Source organism: Dryobates pubescens, chromosome 13, assembly GCF_014839835.1.
Source record: "Dryobates pubescens isolate bDryPub1 chromosome 13, bDryPub1.pri, whole genome shotgun sequence".
Classification (NCBI taxonomy): Eukaryota; Metazoa; Chordata; class Aves; order Piciformes; family Picidae; genus Dryobates; species Dryobates pubescens.
In genome coordinates, this window is record NC_071624.1 from 26516993 (window position 1) to 26535520 (window position 18528).

General features: G+C 55.6%; 1 protein-coding gene across 2 annotated transcripts in view; it reads left to right on the forward strand.

Moving 5' to 3' along the window:
- The window catches only part of HIP1 (huntingtin interacting protein 1), a 44024-nt gene that overhangs the window by 15349 nt on the left and 10147 nt on the right, over nt 1-18528 (forward strand). Inside the window, exons 1-5 of one of the 2 annotated variants that reach the window (XM_054166490.1) lie at nt 8067-8275; nt 16525-16588; nt 17198-17340; nt 17813-17869; nt 18335-18415. In XM_054166490.1, the coding sequence (XP_054022465.1) occupies nt 8258-8275; nt 16525-16588; nt 17198-17340; nt 17813-17869; nt 18335-18415 (363 nt within the window). In that variant the 5' untranslated portion in view covers nt 8067-8257. Of the gene's footprint in view, nt 1-8066; nt 8276-16524; nt 16589-17197; nt 17341-17812; nt 17870-18334; nt 18416-18528 lie in introns of those variants that run through there. The other variant, XM_054166489.1, reaches the window with a different exon arrangement.

Below are 18528 nucleotides of genomic sequence, written 5' to 3' on the forward strand. Positions count from 1 at the left end.
GCTCCGACCTCTCCCTGCAACCACGTGGTGCTGGAGTACGAACATCCTCGGAGCTGGAAACTCGCCCGGGGCTGGAAGTATGTTGCCTATTTCCTATAAATATTTCTGCTGCTGCCCGTTAGCCAGAGGCAGGCTCAGTGTCCTCAGCCCTCTGCCTCCCTCCAGATCTGCTCTGCTGGCTGCAGGCAGGGGTCTGGCAGCCTCTGGCCCCGTCGGGTGGGGTCTGGCCGTGGGGAAAACATTTGCTGTGGTATTTCCCAACCTATTGCATCAGGTGGTTTCATTTCAGAGGAGTTTGTTCCTCATGATGTGGACGTTCTGAAGCTGTAGCATTTAGGGTTTGTAGGTGCCAAGGCATGTGTCCACGTTCAAATGTGCCAGGAGCTGCTGCGCAGCCCCTTGCTCCCCCATCTTTTGGATCTGCATGAAAGTAAAGCTCGGGAGAAGGTGTGAGAAGGTCCTGGGTGGTGGGTGTCCAGGTCTTGTCCAGGCATTGAGATGAGTGTCAGGCATCTGGCATTACCACTGAGTCCATAGATCCTCCATTTAGGGGACAAACAAAAGCAGAGAGATCAAAATGATTCCTTTGAGGGGGCAATGTGAAGGTCACCTAAGGCAGAGGTTTGGAGACAACCAAAGTGAGGGGGCTTGACTTTTTCATTGGCAGATCATATCCCATTTTCCTTCCACCAGCATTCCTCATTCCTTCTCTGCAGCATTGCTTTCTATCCATCCATCCATCCATCCATCCATCCATCCATCCATCCATCCATCCATCCATCCATCCATCCTTCCATCTATCCCCCAGTCTGTGCTGGTACTGAGCATTGCCCTAACCCAAGGACATCTCTGGAGATACCCAAGGACATCTCTGGAGATACTCAAGGTGAGGCTCAACAGGGCTCTGGGCAACCTGATCTAGTTGAGGATGTCCCTGCTGACTGCACAGGGGGTTGGACTGGATGACCTTTGGAGGTCCCTTTCCAACCCAAACTATTCTATGATTCTATAAGTGCAGGATGTTGCACTTGGTCTGGTTGGATTTCATGGTGTTCACATGGGCCCACTCCTCCAGCCTGCCCAGGTGCCTCTGGATGCCATCCCTTCCTTTCAGTGATCTGACTGCACTACTCAGGTTGGTGGCCAGGGCCAGGATGTCCTCTAGCCTTCCACACCATATGCAGAACAGAGTTGCTTCTGCTCCGGGTTGGATGGGAAGGATCTTCCTGGCTTCTTACAACATCAACAGAAGGGTGAAGCAGCGAGTGGGGAGGATGAGGCTTCTCCTGTTTCCCTCTTGCATTTTTAATCTCCTTGGCTTTGAGGAGCTGCTTGCTGGGCTCCTGCTAACCTTGGCCCAGCCCTGTCTGATCCACGTTGCACTGGACTCATGCAGTAGCTGTGACACCGGCGGCGAGAGATTGAACGAGGAGCTAAAAATAGCAACGGATCGATAAGAGCAGCATGGACCCCAGCAGCACGGATCCCAGCTTCTCTTTTCTGTATTTTGAAGAAAGTCTCTCTATTGACAGCACAACAAAGTGCTTCCTGTAAAGGCAGGAGGGATAATGGAGCCGGATTCCCTGCCCGCACCCTGGCCTCAGGCTGGCAGCGCTGCCTTCTTTTCCCATCGATCCCACAGGCACTGCTGGTTCTGCAGCCCAGGAACCCTTCCTTTATCTTCTGCTTGGGGTGATGGGGAAGGGCAGCCCTCCTCCCTAGCTGCCCGTGCTGGGCCAGCCTGTGGTGAGGAGCTGGGGGAGCTCAGTATCCCCTCAGCAGCTGCCCACTGCCTGCTCCAGCGCAGCCGCCAGCCCTGGACCCATGCCCGCTTCAGACTGATCTGCTTTTTCCTCTCGCTTTCACATGCCCAGGAAACTGCAGCATTACAAGGATTTGAGAATGGCCTTGAGCTTTTTAAGCAGTGCTCAGGAGCAGATATTTTTCCTAAATCAAGATTTGCAGAGGTATTTATTTGGGCATTAGGCAGCCCGGGGTGGGGGATTTCCAGAAGTGCTGGAGCACCCAAACAGCCTTTAAACCTCCCTCCCGTGTGAGTGCAGACTTGCTGCTGAAAAGCAGCCACTTCACCAAGGCTGTGACAGTTTGGGGGATGGTTTTTTTGCATCCCCAGTGGTTTTTGAAAGGTTTTCTGAAGGTTGGTCATGGCTAGATCCCTTCTGAAAATGGCAGTGCTGTGGGATCAGCCCAGAGGGGGTTGGTCATAGTGTGGTGTCCGAGTCACACCTTCAGCTTCTGCCACTGTGGCTGCTCTCTCCCTGTATCCAAGTAACCTGTGGTGTTACTTAGGATCACAGAATCATGGAATGGTTTGGGTTGGAAAGGACCTCCAAAGGTCATCTAGTCCAACCTCCTCTGCAGTCAGCAGGAGCATGCTCAACTAGATCAGGTTGCTCAGAGCCCTGTCGAGCCTCACCTTGAATATCTCCAGGAACGGGGCCTCAACTACCTCCCCTGGGCAACCTGTTCTAGTGTTCCACATACCCAGTGCTGCCTTTGGGGCAGGTCTCAGCTCTGTTTCAGAAGGAGCAGCTCAGTGGCTTAGGGAAAGCTGTTCTGTGTTACACAGCTCAGCAGGGAAAAATCCACATACATTCCTACAAAGGGTGATGGTGGGGTGGGATTTCCCCCTAAAGCACACTACTACAAATACACCTCAGTGCACAGCATTTGCTCCCTTCTCCTAAACAGCCAAATTCCTCATGCAGCCACCAATGCTCACCCAGTCCCATGGATCAGAAACTAAACCCAGCCTCATGAGTCCTCCAGGCAAGTGCTCCAGATCTGGAGAGATGCTGAAGAGAGCTGGCACCTGCAAAATCAAAAATTAAATGGTTTTCTAAGTGCTCAGTGAGTTTCCCAATGAACCTGTTCTTCTGCTCTGTACCTGCAGTGCTGAAAACCCCAGGCAGCAAAGAAGAGGACCAAAAGCTGGTGAAGGGTCTGGAGAAGGGTCTGGAGAACAAGTCTTATGAGGAGTGGCTGAGAGAACTGGGACTGTTTAATCTGGAGAAGGGGAGGCTGAGGGGAGACCTCATTGCTCTCTACAGCTGCCTGAAAGGAGGTTGCAGAGAGGTGAGGGTCAGTCTCTTCTCTAGTATCAGGTGATAGAAAGAGAGGAAATGGCCTGAAATTGTGCCAGGGGAGGGTTAGGTTGGAGACTAGGAGAAATTTCTTTCCTGCAGGAGGGGTCAGGTATTGGAACAGGCTGCCCAAGGAGGTGGTGGAGTCACCATCCCTGGAGGTGTTCAGGAAATGTGTGGCCATGGTGGAATGGCTGTGGTGGTGTTAGGCTGACACTTGGACTCGATGGTCTTAGAGGTCTTTTCCAACCAAAACAATTCTATGAGTCTATGATCCTGGAGATTCTGGATCAGAAAGATGCTCCAGCAGCATCTTTCACAGTTAAGCCATGGAGTAGGACTAGGTTTGGTGTGAGCCAAGAGAGCTGCTTGGGGGTGGGGGTGACTTTAAACTGCTCCTAGGGTGGAGCAGGTGGACAAAAATTCCATTCCCCAGGAAAATGAATTTAAGAGACTGGGATTCCAAGGGGTGGTTTGAGAGCATGATTCCTGTTGGGTTCCTTCCCTCAGGGAAGTCTTGGGAAACAGAGAGAGATCAAGAGAGCAAGAGATATTATTAGTCATCCAGGGGGGAGGCAGCTGCAGGGGAAGAGGGTTTAAAAGGCTTCAGAGTATTTTTAGACCTGGTAAAATGAACAGTGAAGGGGTGAGGGGAAACAGGCAAAGAGACCTCTGAGAGAGAAATGTAAATGCTTGGTGGAGCAGAGTGGGCCTGGGCTTTCTGCTCCATCCTGCCCCAAGCATCAGCTCAGGCAGAGATTAGCTCAAACAGAAGTAGGGGATGTAAAAACCAATAAAAGGCTTCTAGAGCACCACCTGACCAACCTGGCTGGAGTGCCAAAAGGTCACATTTGCCAAGACGTTTCAGCCCAAATTCCCTTCAGTTTAACGGGAGTCAGTGCTGGAGTGGTTCAAGAGCTGCTCACAGAGCCTCCAGCAGGTTCATGGAAGGTGCTGAATGTCTCTTCCTGCTTCATCATCACGGTCCAGACCACACGGACCAGTCTGGCAGCTCACGGGAGAATAACAGAGCTGCAGGAGGATGTTTCCAGCGGGGTGTAAAAGGTCTCAGAGTGCAGCACTGGAGGAGGCTAAATATAGCCCAGGAGGAGAGGAGGGGGCTGTCTGCCTCTCCAGATCAGCCAGGAGGGTGATGAAGGCACTCATGGGGCACAGTAAAGCGAGGGGCTGCCTCCTCCCTAGCTCTCCAGGGAATCACAGAATGGCAGTGGTTGGAAAGGACCTCTGGAGAGCATCAAGTCCGAGCCCCCTGCCACAGCAGCATCACCTAGGGCAGGTCACCCAGGAGCACATTCAGGCAGGGTTTGAAAGACTCTATAGAAGATGACTCCACAGCCTCCCTGAGCAGCCTGCTCCAGGGCTCCAGCATGCTTACAGTAAAGAAGTTTTTCATCATGTTGAGGTGGAACCTCCTGGGTTCCAGTTTGTGTCCCCTGCCTATCAAAGGGCACCACTGAAAAGAGCCTGGCCCCTTCTTCTTGACACCCACCCTTCAGATATTTGTAAACATTAATAAGATCCCCTCTGAGTCTTCAGAGCCATCATTTTGCCTTCCCTATTCCCTGCTGGGAAAGGTCCCTTCCTACTGCCCAAGATGGAGTGGTTAGTGGAGGCAGCACCTTTGATACCCTGCTGTTCTTCAGCAGCTCCTTCAACACATTCCCAGCATTCACTAAGTAATTCCTCCCATCCCAGCTGGAGTGAAACCACTCCAGAGAGGCTTGCTTAGGGCTGGTCCTTCATGACACTCATCCCAAACTGCTGGGATGGATTGCAGCCTCAGAGAGGGCTGGAGAGAGGGATAAAGCCTGTGGGTTTACACACCCAACTGGGATGCTCTGTAGATGCCCCTCCCTGCTCCTGCTGCAGTGCAATGGAGATTTAGAGCAAGTTCACTCCTCGCATAGCCCGCGGTGGATCTCTGCGAGTGAGGTCAGCTTAATACATGTGTCTTTGTGCCTGTAGCAGCTGAAGGAAAGTGGGAGCAGAGCTGATGCTCCTGCAGCTGTAAAGAGCAGCGGGCCAGTGCCTTAGCATCTTTAAGGGAGCCCCTGGGAATGACCCAGGAGCACCATGCAGGGCAAGAGCAGCTCTCGTCTGCTGGCACCAGGGTTTCTCCACGGCACTTCGGTGACCCACGGCAGGGAACTCCCCCGTGGCTCAGTAAAGCAAGAAGGAAATTCCTTCCACCTCGATGAACTCTCACAGGTCACACCAGTTCCTCCTGAGCCCCAGTGGTGTTCGTGTGCACTGCCATCCCTGCTCCCTGCTCGGTGCTCTCAGCGTGAGGAGTGCAGCTTTGCCTTGCCACTGGGAATTTGCCCCAGAGACCCTTCTGAAATTGCCTTCAAGTTCATTTGCAGGTTTCCTTCTAGAGCTGCCCTGCCTCATATTTTTGCCCTCTAGCTGAAGACTGGCCCTTGCTGAGAAGCCAGGTGGCTTGGAGCTCTCCCCCTTTCCCCTAAGCGTTTCTTGGTGGCTTCCAAAGTCTGGGTTTTGCCAGCTGGAGTTGTTCAGTCACAGTGAACCACGCAGTGGCCCTGACTGTGTCCCAGCAGCCAGCATGTCCCAGCACTGCAGCATCCTTAGGAGACCATCAATAATAACAACAGCCTTCTCCTCTCTGAACTGGCTGTAGCACCAGTGGAGATGTTTGTTTCAGGGGTGAGCTGGCATGCTAGCTTGATTTAGAAAACCAAGGTTAATGATGGTGAACTGACCTCATTGGTGGGATTAAGGAGTGACATTGGGAGCTCCAAGCCTGTGTGTAGGAGGTGGGCAGCTTGACACAGTTGCACACAGGTTTTGATGGTATTGCAGGGTGTCACCAGCAAATATGGCTGAAGAATGGATCCTGCATGATGCTTAGCAGTACTCTCTTTGTAAGATCTATTTCCCATGCAGGTGGATTCATAGGGAGGGTGACATCCCTCCTGTATGTGTGTGTTGGGGAGGATTGGGATTTGCTCCAGAGGATGCTCTTTGGTTTAGGCTGTGCCTTGCAAGGTGTGCTCTTTGCGTATCTGTCTTAAGGTCTCTTCATGCAAATGAGGCATTAAAACATAATGGCCAAGTGCTAATTGCAGGGCTGTGGCCTCTGGAGGCTCTGGCTTCTTGGTGCCTCTGGAGAGCATGCTCTGGGAAGCACAGACTGCATCCACAGGACATCCCAGGACAGCAAGGCAGCAGTGGTTGTGGCGTTGGGTTCAGAGCAATGCTAAACCCAGCTAAGGGTGAATTAATTAATACCTGCAACCCATTAAGCCAGGGGGAACACCAGGCGGGGAGTTGGGCTGCACTGTGAAGACCCAGGGGCCTGAGAACACAGCTGGGAATCACTCACTGAGGGGTTTCACCATGGGGAGGGCTTGATTTTGGGCTTGTCCCTTTTGCTTTTGGGGCCTGGGTGCCCTGTCCTGCAGATGCTAGGGCTGGTGCTGTGCTGGCTGCTGCAGCAGAGACCATTCCTGCCACACACACATGCTGTCACACCTGTCATGATAGAGGCCATTGAGTCCCATCATGCCTGGCATGATACAGACAGGTATCCACGCTAGGGGCAGGTACCCACATTAGGGACAGGTGCTCATGATGGGAGCAGCTCCCTGAGGATTTTAGCTGCTGCTTGAAACCATCTGGTCCGGCAGAACACGTTGGTCCAGCCAACAAACGATGAGCTCAGCGCTGCTGAGCACTGCGTCCGTCTGTCCGTCCCAAGGAGTCGTGGCGGAGGCTGTAACAGCCACCCAAGGAAAACACAGCTTGGGGCTGGGCCCCCAACGCTGCCTGCCACTCACAGGGCTGGGATTAATGGAGCAGGGTGGGTGGGTGTGGAGCTGGGTGCTGGGGTGGCTGTGCTTGGTCCCTGCAGGGGTGTGGGATCTCGTTATCTTATTAGGAGTGGCCAAGTCCCCATCCTGGAGTAAGTGGCTGAGCCATGACTAGACTAAAGTAATCCCAGGGGATTAGCACGTTCAGCCAGGGCCAGCACCACAGGAGCATTTTTCTCTTGAGGCTGTAAAGCTTCTCCTCCTCCTTCAGCCAAGGGGCAGCTGTGATGTTTTTCCTCCTCATGGCTTTGGGGTTGCTTTTAGGAGATCACAGAAAAACAGAAGAATTTATTTGTTTGTGGGTTTGTTGTGTTGTTTTTTTTTAGTGCCTCCCACTGGAATATGCTAAACACTGGTAGGAGCTGGAGATAAAAAAACCAAAATAGTCCTGCCTGGGTGTTTGCCTGTGCCATGGCAGGGGGGCAATCCCTGCTTGGAATGCTGGCAGTGGGGATGGATGGGCTGGGAGGGTGGGGGGAGGGAGTGGGCTCGTTTACCACACCAGTTTAATGTCTTTCATTGGAACCCAGATTGCACCAGTAGATTCCAGTGCAAGGAAAACCCTGTGCAGATCACCGGCCAGACCCTCAAGTGTCGCTTCCCCCTCTAAGTCACATAGATGGGGTGGGGGATCAGGCAGGGGATGGGGCAGAGGGAACAGAGAATGGGGTAGGGGAAGGAGCAGAAGGCTGCAGGTGGGACAAGGGGCGAGCAGAGGATGGAGCGCTGGGGCAGCTGGTCGGCGCGGGAGAGCAGGCAGGGGGTAGGACGGGAATGGGGAGGACAGAAAAAGGAACAGCAGAATGCAGGTGGGACAGGGATACAGGCAGACTGCACCGGGAGGGAGGTTGGACATCCCCTCCACCCCCGCTTTGCCATTACCCCGAAGCCGCCCTCCCCCCGGGCGGGGCGCTCCCGGTTCAGTGGTGGCGGGGACGCGCCCCACCCCCCCCTCTTCCATGCGCGCCCCCGCGGGGCTCCTTTGTTATTCCAGCGGAACGCCGTGGCCGCCCCCTCACCCCCCCGCCTCCTCAACCCCCAACCCTCCTCCCCCTCCCCAGCCCGGTTGTGCCGCCCCTCGCGGGAGCGCGCCCGTGTGCGGGTGCGCGCACCCCCCACCCTCCCCCTCCCGTCCTCTTCCCCGTCTCCCCTCCCGCTCCCGCTCCGCCGCCGCCCGGCAGAACCTTCCAGCGCCGCCGCCCCGCGGGGCCGCCGCCATGGGCACCGCCGTGGGCAGCGCCGCTCCGCTCTGAGCCCTCACCCAGCGCCCGCGGGCCCCCGAGCAGCGGCAGCTCCGCCGCCATGGAGCTGGGCAAGGTGGTAAGTACGTGCCCCCCCCCGGGGATGGGGACAGCCCCCCCCAGCCCGGCAGCTCGGTGCGGCAGGTGGGTTGGTTCCCGGAGTGAGGAATTGCATCCAGCCAACTCCTTCCCGGGGAAGTTGCGGAGCCTTCCCCCGCCGGCGACAGCGCCGTGTGCCCGGGGGAGTCAGGGGTGGCTGGCGGGCGGCGACCGAGCCGGGCGCCCCCTCCTGCGCTTATCGGGGGGCTCGTCCGAGCCGTTAGAGCTGAGCACCCTCCCGCGCCGTGCTGCCGCAGCCCGGGGCCGGGGCTGCTCCCACCCACCCGGTTAACTCGCGGTGCCCCCGCCGGGCTTCGATCGCTGGGTTCAGCTGGTGCCACCAGCACCGGTGTCCCCATGTAGCCGTGCGCCCACGCACGGTGTTGTTGTTACTGCCCATTAGGGCAGATCCTCGCCCGGGCGTAAGGGATGGAAGCAATTTTGAGGTGGAAAGTGGGTATTTAGGGTCCCTTCTGCAGGGAGATGTGGTCATCTCCTGCGCTGCTCAACTGGGAAGAAGGATTGGCTTTTCACGGTGCTCTGGCGGAGCTGGGTTAGGGATGGAGAAGGTCCCTTGAGTGCAGCATGGAGCCCATATGGTCCTGGCCATATGGTCCTGGCTGTTCCCAGTTCCATTGCAGGATCCAGACCTCCCAGAGGGATAACGGGTGAGGGACTCCCTGTTCTGCAGCTCCGTGGGAGGTGTTGCATGGAAGGATTTCCACCAAAGCTGCCTTGGCACTGCCAGTCTCCACATCTCCAGGACATCCCAGCTCCACAGAATTTGGGAGCATCCTGCTAGGGCAATATGCACCCCCAAGTGTTCCCACCAGGGTGAAACTTCCCGAGGCAGGACAGCCCTGGATTGGCAGCTGATAACCAAAGCGTGCATCCAGAGATAGGGTCTCCCTGCACCCTCCAGCCTCAGTCTTCTGTTTCTCCTGTTCCAAAAACAAATGGCCAAATACCTGCCTTTGCTGGGGAGCAGAAGACTCCATTTGGGACCACTGGGAATGTTTCAGGAATATTTGAAGGCAGCGGAGAACCTTCCTGAACCACCAATCCTGGAAAACACAGCCATCCCCCCCCCCCCCCCCGACAGAAATCACCACTGCTGGAAGAGATGATCTTGGCATGAAATCCCTGCACAGAATGAAAAGCCTGGCTCCTGGGGGATCTCGTGGGAAAGGCTCCGGCTGTGGTCGAGCTGGCTGGGCAGTGTGAGTGATGGAGAGCCTGTAGCAGCAATTAAGCAAGAAGAGCAATGAGTGCTTTTTGTGGGGAGCAGCTGCTGAAGGTTGCAGGGGTCCTGGGGACCTTCCTGGCTTTTCCTGGATCCAGCTCCCTGTGGTTTGGAAGTGCCCAGCAGCAGAAGCCAGAGCTTGTGCTGGCTCTTAGTGATGCTGGAGGTGACCAAAGGAGTCCCCAGAGCCTTGATTGACTTCTGTTACTTCAGCTGGAGGCTTCAACAGAATCAGTTCGACAGTGGCAGCTTCCCCAATGATCATTGGAGAGGTTTGGCTTCTTCTGTAGCCTTGCTTTTTGCCACCTGTTGTCCCCAAGAGCTGTTTTCTCTCTGTCCTGGTGGTTTGGGGTTCCCCCCTCCTCCCCCGCCAAGAGGTTTATCTGTGTATCAGAAAAGTCCATATTGCTTGGACTGGATTTAAAACCTACATGTCCAAGTCATTCATCTGCATAAATTGTTGATGGCACTGGAGAAAATCAGTGGTCCAAGCCTTTGGGTGCTTGTGCCTCCTTGGTGAGCAGAGATGTGTTCAACACAGCAAGTTCTTGTCTCCAGAGTCAGTGGAATCGAACCCTTCCGGCTGCTGGTCACCAGCCTGGCTCTCCCCTCCTGGCATCAGATGTCTCACTTGGGAGCCACCACCAGCTGGTTGGGTGGTTGTCTTCATTGGTTACCTTTGCTTGTCTTGAAGGTGGAGGAGCAATCAGATTGTGTCTCTCACCCTGCTCCAGCTCTGGTGATGATATTGAATTCATAACTGGCTCTGGAAAAGCCAGAAGGACATGCACATGCAGCTCATGGGAATATCACCCTGTGGATCCCATCCTCTGCTTTGGTGCCACCTTGCTGCCCTCAAGAGGAGCTGGGAGCTAGTGGGGTGGACTGTCTAGGTACACTCAAAATGTGTATCCTTCAACTTACTTCTTTTTTTCTACCATGCCAATGGTCCTACAGCTCACAAGGCAAAGGCCTTGGTGGGAGTTGGACAGCAGCTGCTGCTCTCTTGTGTCTTCTTGTGGGGTGGAGACATCACATCACCCCTTCCTGGTCTGGTCCAGGTGGTTTCTTCTCTGGAAGCATCACCCATGGTGGAAGAGCTGCTCCATAATGTTCACATTGGGCTTCACCATGTGCCAGAGAGCACTGGGGAGGGGGATAGACCAGGCATGACAGAGATCTGGAGTTGTCATCCTCTCAACTTTTCCAGAGTAGATCTGGAGATGGTAATGCCAGGGCAAGTCTCTGCCAAGATAAGCCTCGTGGTGATGGCTTCCAGCTTGCTTGTGTAGCCCATGGTGATCTTCCCAGTGACTCCAGTTTGGAGTGTCCTGTAGCAGGGTAAAGTGTGGGGTGAGGTGTCCCAAAACATCCCTCCAAGGTCCTCAAGCTGGTGACCCTTGGGGCTCCAGGCTGTCTCTGGTATACCTTGGTCCTCCTTCTGCTGGCATCCAAGCTGGAAGAGTTGGGATCTCCTAGATCATCTTGAGCCACCACTGCTGGGAGCAAACCCTGGCAGACGCAGTGAGGTTTCAGGTTCTGTAGTGCTGGAGGCCAACATTGCTTTGGGGAAATGGGGTTGTTTTAATGACCCAAGAGTAAGGAAATCTGAGGCTTGTGTCATGTGGGGGATTATTTCTCATCTGGTGACAGCAGGAGGCAAGAAGGGCATCAGCTCCTTCAGGGAGATGCTCACACAGCTCTGCTGCAGGTGCTTCGTCCCTGGAGCAGCTCCGATGCTTAGCAGGGCAGGAGGGAAGCACGGATCCAGCAGCAGATGCAGCCAAATAGCCTGGACTAATTGATGGGAAGGTGGCTTTGATGTCTCCTCACACTCTCCATTCAAAGGGAGCATTTAGGACTGGGCAGGAAGAGTGGTTTGTGCTGAGCATCCTCTCCTCTCCGTGGAATCTCTACGTGCACACATGAGGCACACAGCACCTGGCCCCACACGGCCGCCAGCGCAGCTTCTGTCTTCCCTCCGGCTGCTGGGCACAAAGCTGGGCTTGTTCCTTGCTGCTGCTGCTGCTGAAGGCCACAGGCAGAGTGGGGACCATAGCCACCCTGGCTGTCCCTCAGCGTTATCCAGCCAGCTTTGCTTCAGGGTTTTGCTGGAGAAAAGCCTTTTTCTGAGCCTCAGCAGGGCAGAGATTTGCTTTTAGCTGCTGTTGGCAGTCAATGTTTCACGAGAGAGAGAGAGAGAGACGTGCCCTCCAAGAAACTTGCCCTCACCTCCATGTCCCACGTACCTCCAGGGCCAGAGAAAGGCTTTGCTAGGCTGGGATTTGTGTTTTAATTAAGCTCCTGGATCTGTATTTTTTTTGCCAGGGTTGTCATAGTCAGGTCTCCCTCCTCGCTCGCTCTCCCCGGAGCGTCTGCGGGGCTCGGTTGCGAGCGGTTTTCCGGAGGTATGCTCCGTCCCAGCTCTCCATTTATAGAAAGGAATTAAGGAGAAATGAGGGAGCATTGCTAAGAGGATTTGCACTGCGACTTACTCCCTTTCTCCACATAATTTGCAGTGGCTCTGGATTCTTTAATCAGCACTCATTTCCTTTTGGAAATGAAAGGAGAAGTGGGAAGGCACCGTGCAGCTTCTGAGCAGAGCTCGCCTTCCCCCCCAGGAACAGGGGACATGCAATTCAGAGGAGACCAGGAGGAGGTCTGGCAGGGGGTGAGGGTGTGCAGATGAGCATGAGAAAGAGCCAAGCATTTCTCAGTGCTTAGGAAGCTGCTGTCACTCTATCCCGGGTCCCCCCGTGCAATTCTGGGCTCCTCTGTCCCTGCTGCACACCCAGAGAGGTATTTTAGTTGACATGACCCACAGGCAGGGGAAAGGTCACCTCAGTGTGGAGCTCTTGGTGGCTTGGCTCTAGTGTAGCATCTTCCTGTCAGAGGAGCTGGGTCAAGTCAGGGGTTAGTGGGGTCCCACAGGATGTGGTCCAGCGCACCTCAATGTCTGGCAGCACTCCTGGCCGGTGGAATTCCTGGAAGTCCCATGGGAATGGCACGAAACTCCCTTGGGACAGGGCTGCAGCAGCATATGAAGCCACAGGTAAAGACCTTGCAGGGGGTTTTCCAGGACCCTCTGGGTGCTGGAGAGGGAGAAGCAGCTCCTCAGGCAGGTCCCACTGCTGTGGGGCAGATACTGGTTTGGATAATCCCTGGTCTGTATGACTTGACTCAGCTTCTCCTCTTGGTGGCAAAGGGCTGAGAGAGTTGGGGTTGTTCAGCCTGGAGAAGAGAAGGCTCTGAGGAGACCTTATAGTGACCTTCTAGTTCTTAAAGAGAGGCTATAAGGAAGCTGGGGACATTTTAGCAGGGCCTTTTGTGACAGGACAAGGGATGATGAGTTTAAATTAAAAGAGGGAGACTTAGACTACAGGCAAGGAAGAGATATTTTGTGCTAAGGGTGGTGAGATCCTGGCCAAGGTCGCCTAGAAAGGTGGTAGATGAACCATTCCAGGTCAGGTTGTTTGGGGCTCTGAGCAATTGATCTAGTTGAAGAGGTCCCTGCCCATGACAGGGGGGTTGGACTGGGTGACCTTCAAGTTGTTTTCCAATGCTTGAGGCGCTGGTGGTGCTTCAGCGTTCCTGGTGCTGCTTCAGCGTTCCTGGTGCTGCTCACCAAGCCTCAGCAGAGCACTCATGGCACAGCCCTGCCCAGAGTGCTGCTCCATTAAGGTCTACCCCACACTCCAGACCCATGACCCTGCCAAGGGGAGGCTGGCATGGCAGTGCCACCCCCTTGCAGCTCTCGTTGTGCAAACGGGGCCCCGCTGGCCTCTCCTCTCGCTTCCCTGGCTTGCACAAGAGGAAACAGCAGGGCTTCCTGTCCCGGCAGCAGGGAGGGTGTGGGGTTGGAGAAGAGCCCAGCTGCCCCATGCCTGCTGTGGGCTCCTGCCCTGCTGCTACTGCTAAGGGGGAGCAGCAGTGGAAGAGGAGCCCACTGGGTGCCCGTGTGGGTACAGAGACCAGGACCTGACATCCCCCCATGAGCAAGAAACTGGAGCTGGGCCAGCAGCACTGGCAGGTTGGAAACAGCCCTTGTGGTGCAGAAGCTCCTAATTAAATTATAATTAAAATACCACCAGCTGTAGGCACCAGATGGTGTTGGGAAGCAGCACCTGTGGGTCAAAGTGAAAGACCCTCTCTGGGAACTTCCTTTCAAGGCAGCCCCAGATTTGCCTCCTTCTTGACCCAGTTTTGCAGCCAAAACTCATGGACAGGAGGATATGCTGCTGTCACCCTTGGTGACCCTGCTTGTCCCTTGCAGGTGACACTTGTAGCCTTGGTCCCTCACTGCTGCCCTGCACTCCTCCAGTTTGCTTATGCAAGCACTGCTGGCCAGTGGAGTAGCAATTTGGGCTTCTCTGGAGTTCCACTGCCTGCTCCAAGCAGCTCCCAGTATGAGACCCCTGCCCTCTTGGTAGTTGAGGTACCCACAGCACCCTCAAGGGCAGAAGCCTGGGACCCAGCCTTTCCTTGTGGAAAACCTTTCTCCTGCCCACATGAGTATTGCTTATGCTTCAAACAGAGCAAGGGGGTTGGGGACGGAGGGTCCTGGAGGTCACCACCCAGAGCCAAGAGCTGCCAGCCCCCCATGTTGTGGCTTGAGCTTGGCTGGCAGTCAAACACCTGTCTGCTCCTTCCTGGCTGCAAACTGGCATTTTGGGCACAACCAAGCTGCACCTGGAACCAGATCCATGGCATGAGTCACCCATAGCCATGGGGATGTGGGCATCCCCCTCCAGGCTGCTGCCACTGGCAGAGAGGCACCTTCTGAGGATGGTTTTATGGGGGGGGCATTTTTTAATGCTGAGTTTTGTTCTATGGATTTCATAAAAGACAAGGGACTGTGGCCATGGGGCTGGGCAGAGTTGCAGAGGCGGCTCCCACCCTTGGTCCTCCTGTGTTGGGAGCCTGCTGACCTCCATCCAGCCCTTTGGGAAGGGATGTCTGATGAGGTTAGGTTTCTCCACTGTCAGCTCCTTTTAAAACCAAGCCAAGATGTAGGTTCTGGTCTGCATCCAGCCTGCTGCTGCTTTGTAACCCGTGATCCAGGTCCCATGGCACCCCAAAATGAGCCTTCTGCATCTTACTGATGACCTCCATGGTCCCTACTTGTTACTGCCATGACCTCGATGGTCACCAGTATGCAGGGACCTAGTGGTAAGCAGCTTGGCATGGCTGGAGACCTGCCACAGTCCCTGGCAAAGCCAGCACCGTAGGGATGAGGCTGCAGACACCATAGGGTTGTGTGAACCATCCCTCCTCAAGAGCAGCCAATACAGCTGGGACCAGCAGCAGTGTCCCAGCAGCAGAGCTGGTTCATACTGGGATATGAGGACCTAACCCCAGTGTTTCAGTTGAGGAGATGCTCAGCCCTGGGATGAGGCTGCAGGTGGCAGCTGTGGGTGAGATCAGAAGCTCTCAGCCCTTCAGCACGTTCTCCCCGCTCCAGCTGGCTGATGCCTTGGTGGCAAAAGCATTTCTGGGAGCTTGGGTCAGGCTTGGTGCTAGAGGGTTTGGAGCTGTGCCCAGCCATGCACGGGGTGCCCATGGACTCCCCCAGCCCTGCTCACCACAGAGTCGTTGCAGTCAGTCATGCTGAAGGCAAGGCCACCTCGGAGAGGGTGAGCAAGGACTCCAGCTGGGATTAATCCTGCTGCTTTAGAATTGCTTTCTACCAGTAATTAGCTACTTCTGGCAGTGCTGAGCCAGCCAGGTTCTTCCCTGGGCAACAGGATCCTCATGTAGCAGGTGCCAGGCAAGCACTGGGTGCTGCTGCCAGCACTGTGGGAGGGTTGTGCTGGCTCCCAGCGGGATCAGTGTCCCCAGAGCTCCGGGTGGTGGTGATTGGTTGTGCCCTGTCTGGATGTGACTGTCAGCAGTGGGTGGGGAGGTGGCAGTGGGTGCCAGCCAGGGCAGCTGCTTGCACTGTGGGCAAGTGGATCTGTCTCCTGCTCCTCTAATCCCACACCATGAGGTGCTGGAGTGGGTCCAGCAAAGGGCAATGAAGCTGGTGAAGGGTCTGGTGAGGAGCATCTGAGGCAATTGGGATTGTTTAGTCTGGAAAACTGGAGGCTCAGGGGAGACCACCTTGCTCTCTACAATTCCCTGAAAGGAGGTTGAAGCAAGGAGGAGGTTGGTCTCTTCTCCCAAGAAACAAGTGATAGGACAAGAGGAAATGTCATAGAATCATAGAATCAATAAGGTTGGAAAAGACCTCAGAGATCATCAAGTCCAAGTTGTATCAGGGGAGGTTTAGTTTGGACATCAGGAGAGTGACATCAAGCCCTGGAACAGGCTGCACAGGGAAGTGGTGAAGTTGCCATCTCTGGAGGGGTTGAAAATCCATGGAGATGTGCTGCTGAGGGCTATGGTTCAGTAGCGACCTGGCAGTGCTGGGTTTGTGTTTGGATTTGATCTTAAAGGTCTCTTCCAACATAAATAATTGTATGATCCTATGGCTGGGGCCATGTCCTTTGATGCCAGACAGACAGGCAGCCCTGGTCCTACTCCACTCTGCAGCATGCCACGGTCATGATGTTCCAGTGCCAGGTTCCCTGTGCCCCTCACAATGCTCTTTTCACTCAGCCCTCCCACCCCCCGAAAGTGGAGCTGCTGGATGCTGCCCATGATCCAAGGGCAGGGGAGGGATTTGCCTTCCCTCTGCCCATCCCACCACCCCAAGGATAGGAGAGGGTCCTTTGTGATCCCTGCTTTAATTGCATCATTATTATGCTGAATAAATGAGCCCTGGCAGCAGCTGAACCTGGCGGATGCCAACCACATCCCAGAAAGGCATCCGGCAACGGGCAGCATCCAGCTGGCACGAGCAGGGGGCCGGGGACCTGGATGGCACCCAACCGCCGACAGGTGCCGGCAGAGCCGGGGGGTCTCGGAGGGTGAGGGGGAGCAGAGAGGAGCCTGAACTGTTCCCGTCTCACCTCCCCCCCACCCCTTACACCACTTCTCTTTTGCAGACTGTCAGCATCAATAAGGCCATTAATGCGCAGGAAGTGGCTGTCAAGGAGAAGCACGCCAGAAATATCCTTCCCGAAGCTGGCCCTGGGACAAGCCAGCGTGGGAGCGGGGCTGGGGCTGCCCGGAAAAGGGGCAGTGGCGAGTTGGCACATGGGGAGAGGGGCCAGCACTGCAGGCTGGCTGCTGGGGATGCTGAGGGTGGCTGGGATGGGGGCCTCTCGCCGATGGCTGGGGGGTTTCCAGCAAGCACAGGGTCCCTGCTCCTGCTGCTGCAGCCTTTGTTTTTGGGTGGGTGCCCAACCCTGTGCTCCCTGTGCTGCCGTCCCATGGGATGGATAGATTCTTGCAGCAGGTTCTCTGCCTGGGGTCAGGATGTTTAATCCCCAGAGGTGCTTGTGAGCGTGCTGCTACTAAAAGCCAGATCCCCAGCATCCTGGCAGAGGATGCCAAGCCAAACCCAGCCCTGAGCGTGCCATGGTGTGCCCAGAGTGGCGGCATGGGGCTGGAGGAGAGGGGAGGGTGTGTGCCACCCCCGGGGACAGCCTGGGCTTGGCAGCTTCTCAGCCCCCTGCAGCGGCCTGGCTCCCCTCGGCTCCGCGGGTGCCGGCTCCGGGGTGGCCGCTCTCCATCACTGCTGAAGGGCACAGGAGCATTTCCTTGACTGGCCAGCACCATGCATCCTGGGCACGCACCACGAGAAGGGGGCACAGACCTTCTGGTCTGTGGTGAACCGGCTGCCGCTGTCAGGCAACGCTGTGCTCTGCTGGAAGTTCTGCCACGTCTTCCACAAGCTGCTCCGGGACGGCCACTCCAACGTGAGTGCTGCAGCCTCAGCTTGGCAGCTGCCCCCAGCCCAAACCCTTTCCCCTGCAGGGCTGCACAGGGTGGTGGGAGATGCTGGTGGGTTGGTGCTCTCCTGGAGGGTCACTCCTGAATGGGGACCAGCACAGAGACCCCCTCCCTGCTCACTCTGCTAAAGCCTTCCTAGCACTGCTCTGCCTGGCACTCCTGCCTTGAACTGCAAATGCCAGTGCTGACTGCAGCACCGGTGAAGGAGGAAACCACTTGGCGCAGAAAATTGATGTGGAAGCCATCAGCAAGGATCCTTCTGCCCCATGTGCAGCTGGGGGAACTGAGGCACCCTGAGGCTGGCAGTACTGGCAGGCTGCAGGGTTGGAAACACATCAAGACCTCTCACTCCTCACCCCAACTGCCAGCTCCAAGTATGGCATGCCTTGCCCTGCCTGCTGCCCATGCTTCTGCTTATTACTGTGGTCATTCCTCCAGGTCCTGAAAGACTCCTTGAGATACAAGAATGAGCTGAGTGACATGAGCAGGATGTGGGTAAGTGGCCAACCCCACCAGCAGCTGTGGTGGGGACACCCCAGGGGTCCCTTGCCATCCAGGCTGGGACTAGTATGAGCTTGGATGATGGTTTCATCCTTGGCCCAGGAGGAGCCAGGCTCTGGCTGACCTGTGGCTGTCCTGACCTCCCCATACTGAGTTTACTGGTTGAGTTCAACATCCCCTTCCACCAAAGCCAAACACCTTCTTCCTCTCTTGACAAAACCCAGTAAAACTCAGCTCTGGCAGTTAAGTGCAGCATTGGAATCTGTGGAGAAGGTGATGAGAAGGTCTTGACCAAAGCCTTCCAGCAAATGTGCTGCAAGCTGGTCTGCAGCTTCTGTGCCAATGAGGAGGGGTTTGGCTTGGGTTTTGGGGGAGATAAGGGAGGAATTGGTCAACCTGCAAGGGGTGAAGGTTTTTTCACACCTGCCCCGGGTCTCAACAGTTTTATGGTGTCCCTAGGGCCACCTGAGTGAGGGCTATGGACAGCTCTGCAGCATCTACCTCAAACTGCTGAGAACCAAGATGGAGTTTCACACCAAGGTGAGCATTGTCCTGTCCCTGTTCCCATGACCATGTGATGGGGCACTGGTGTGAAAGTGGTGACAAATGACAGTGCAGAACAGGGCCTGGCAGAGCTGTCACCCCCGAGGGTC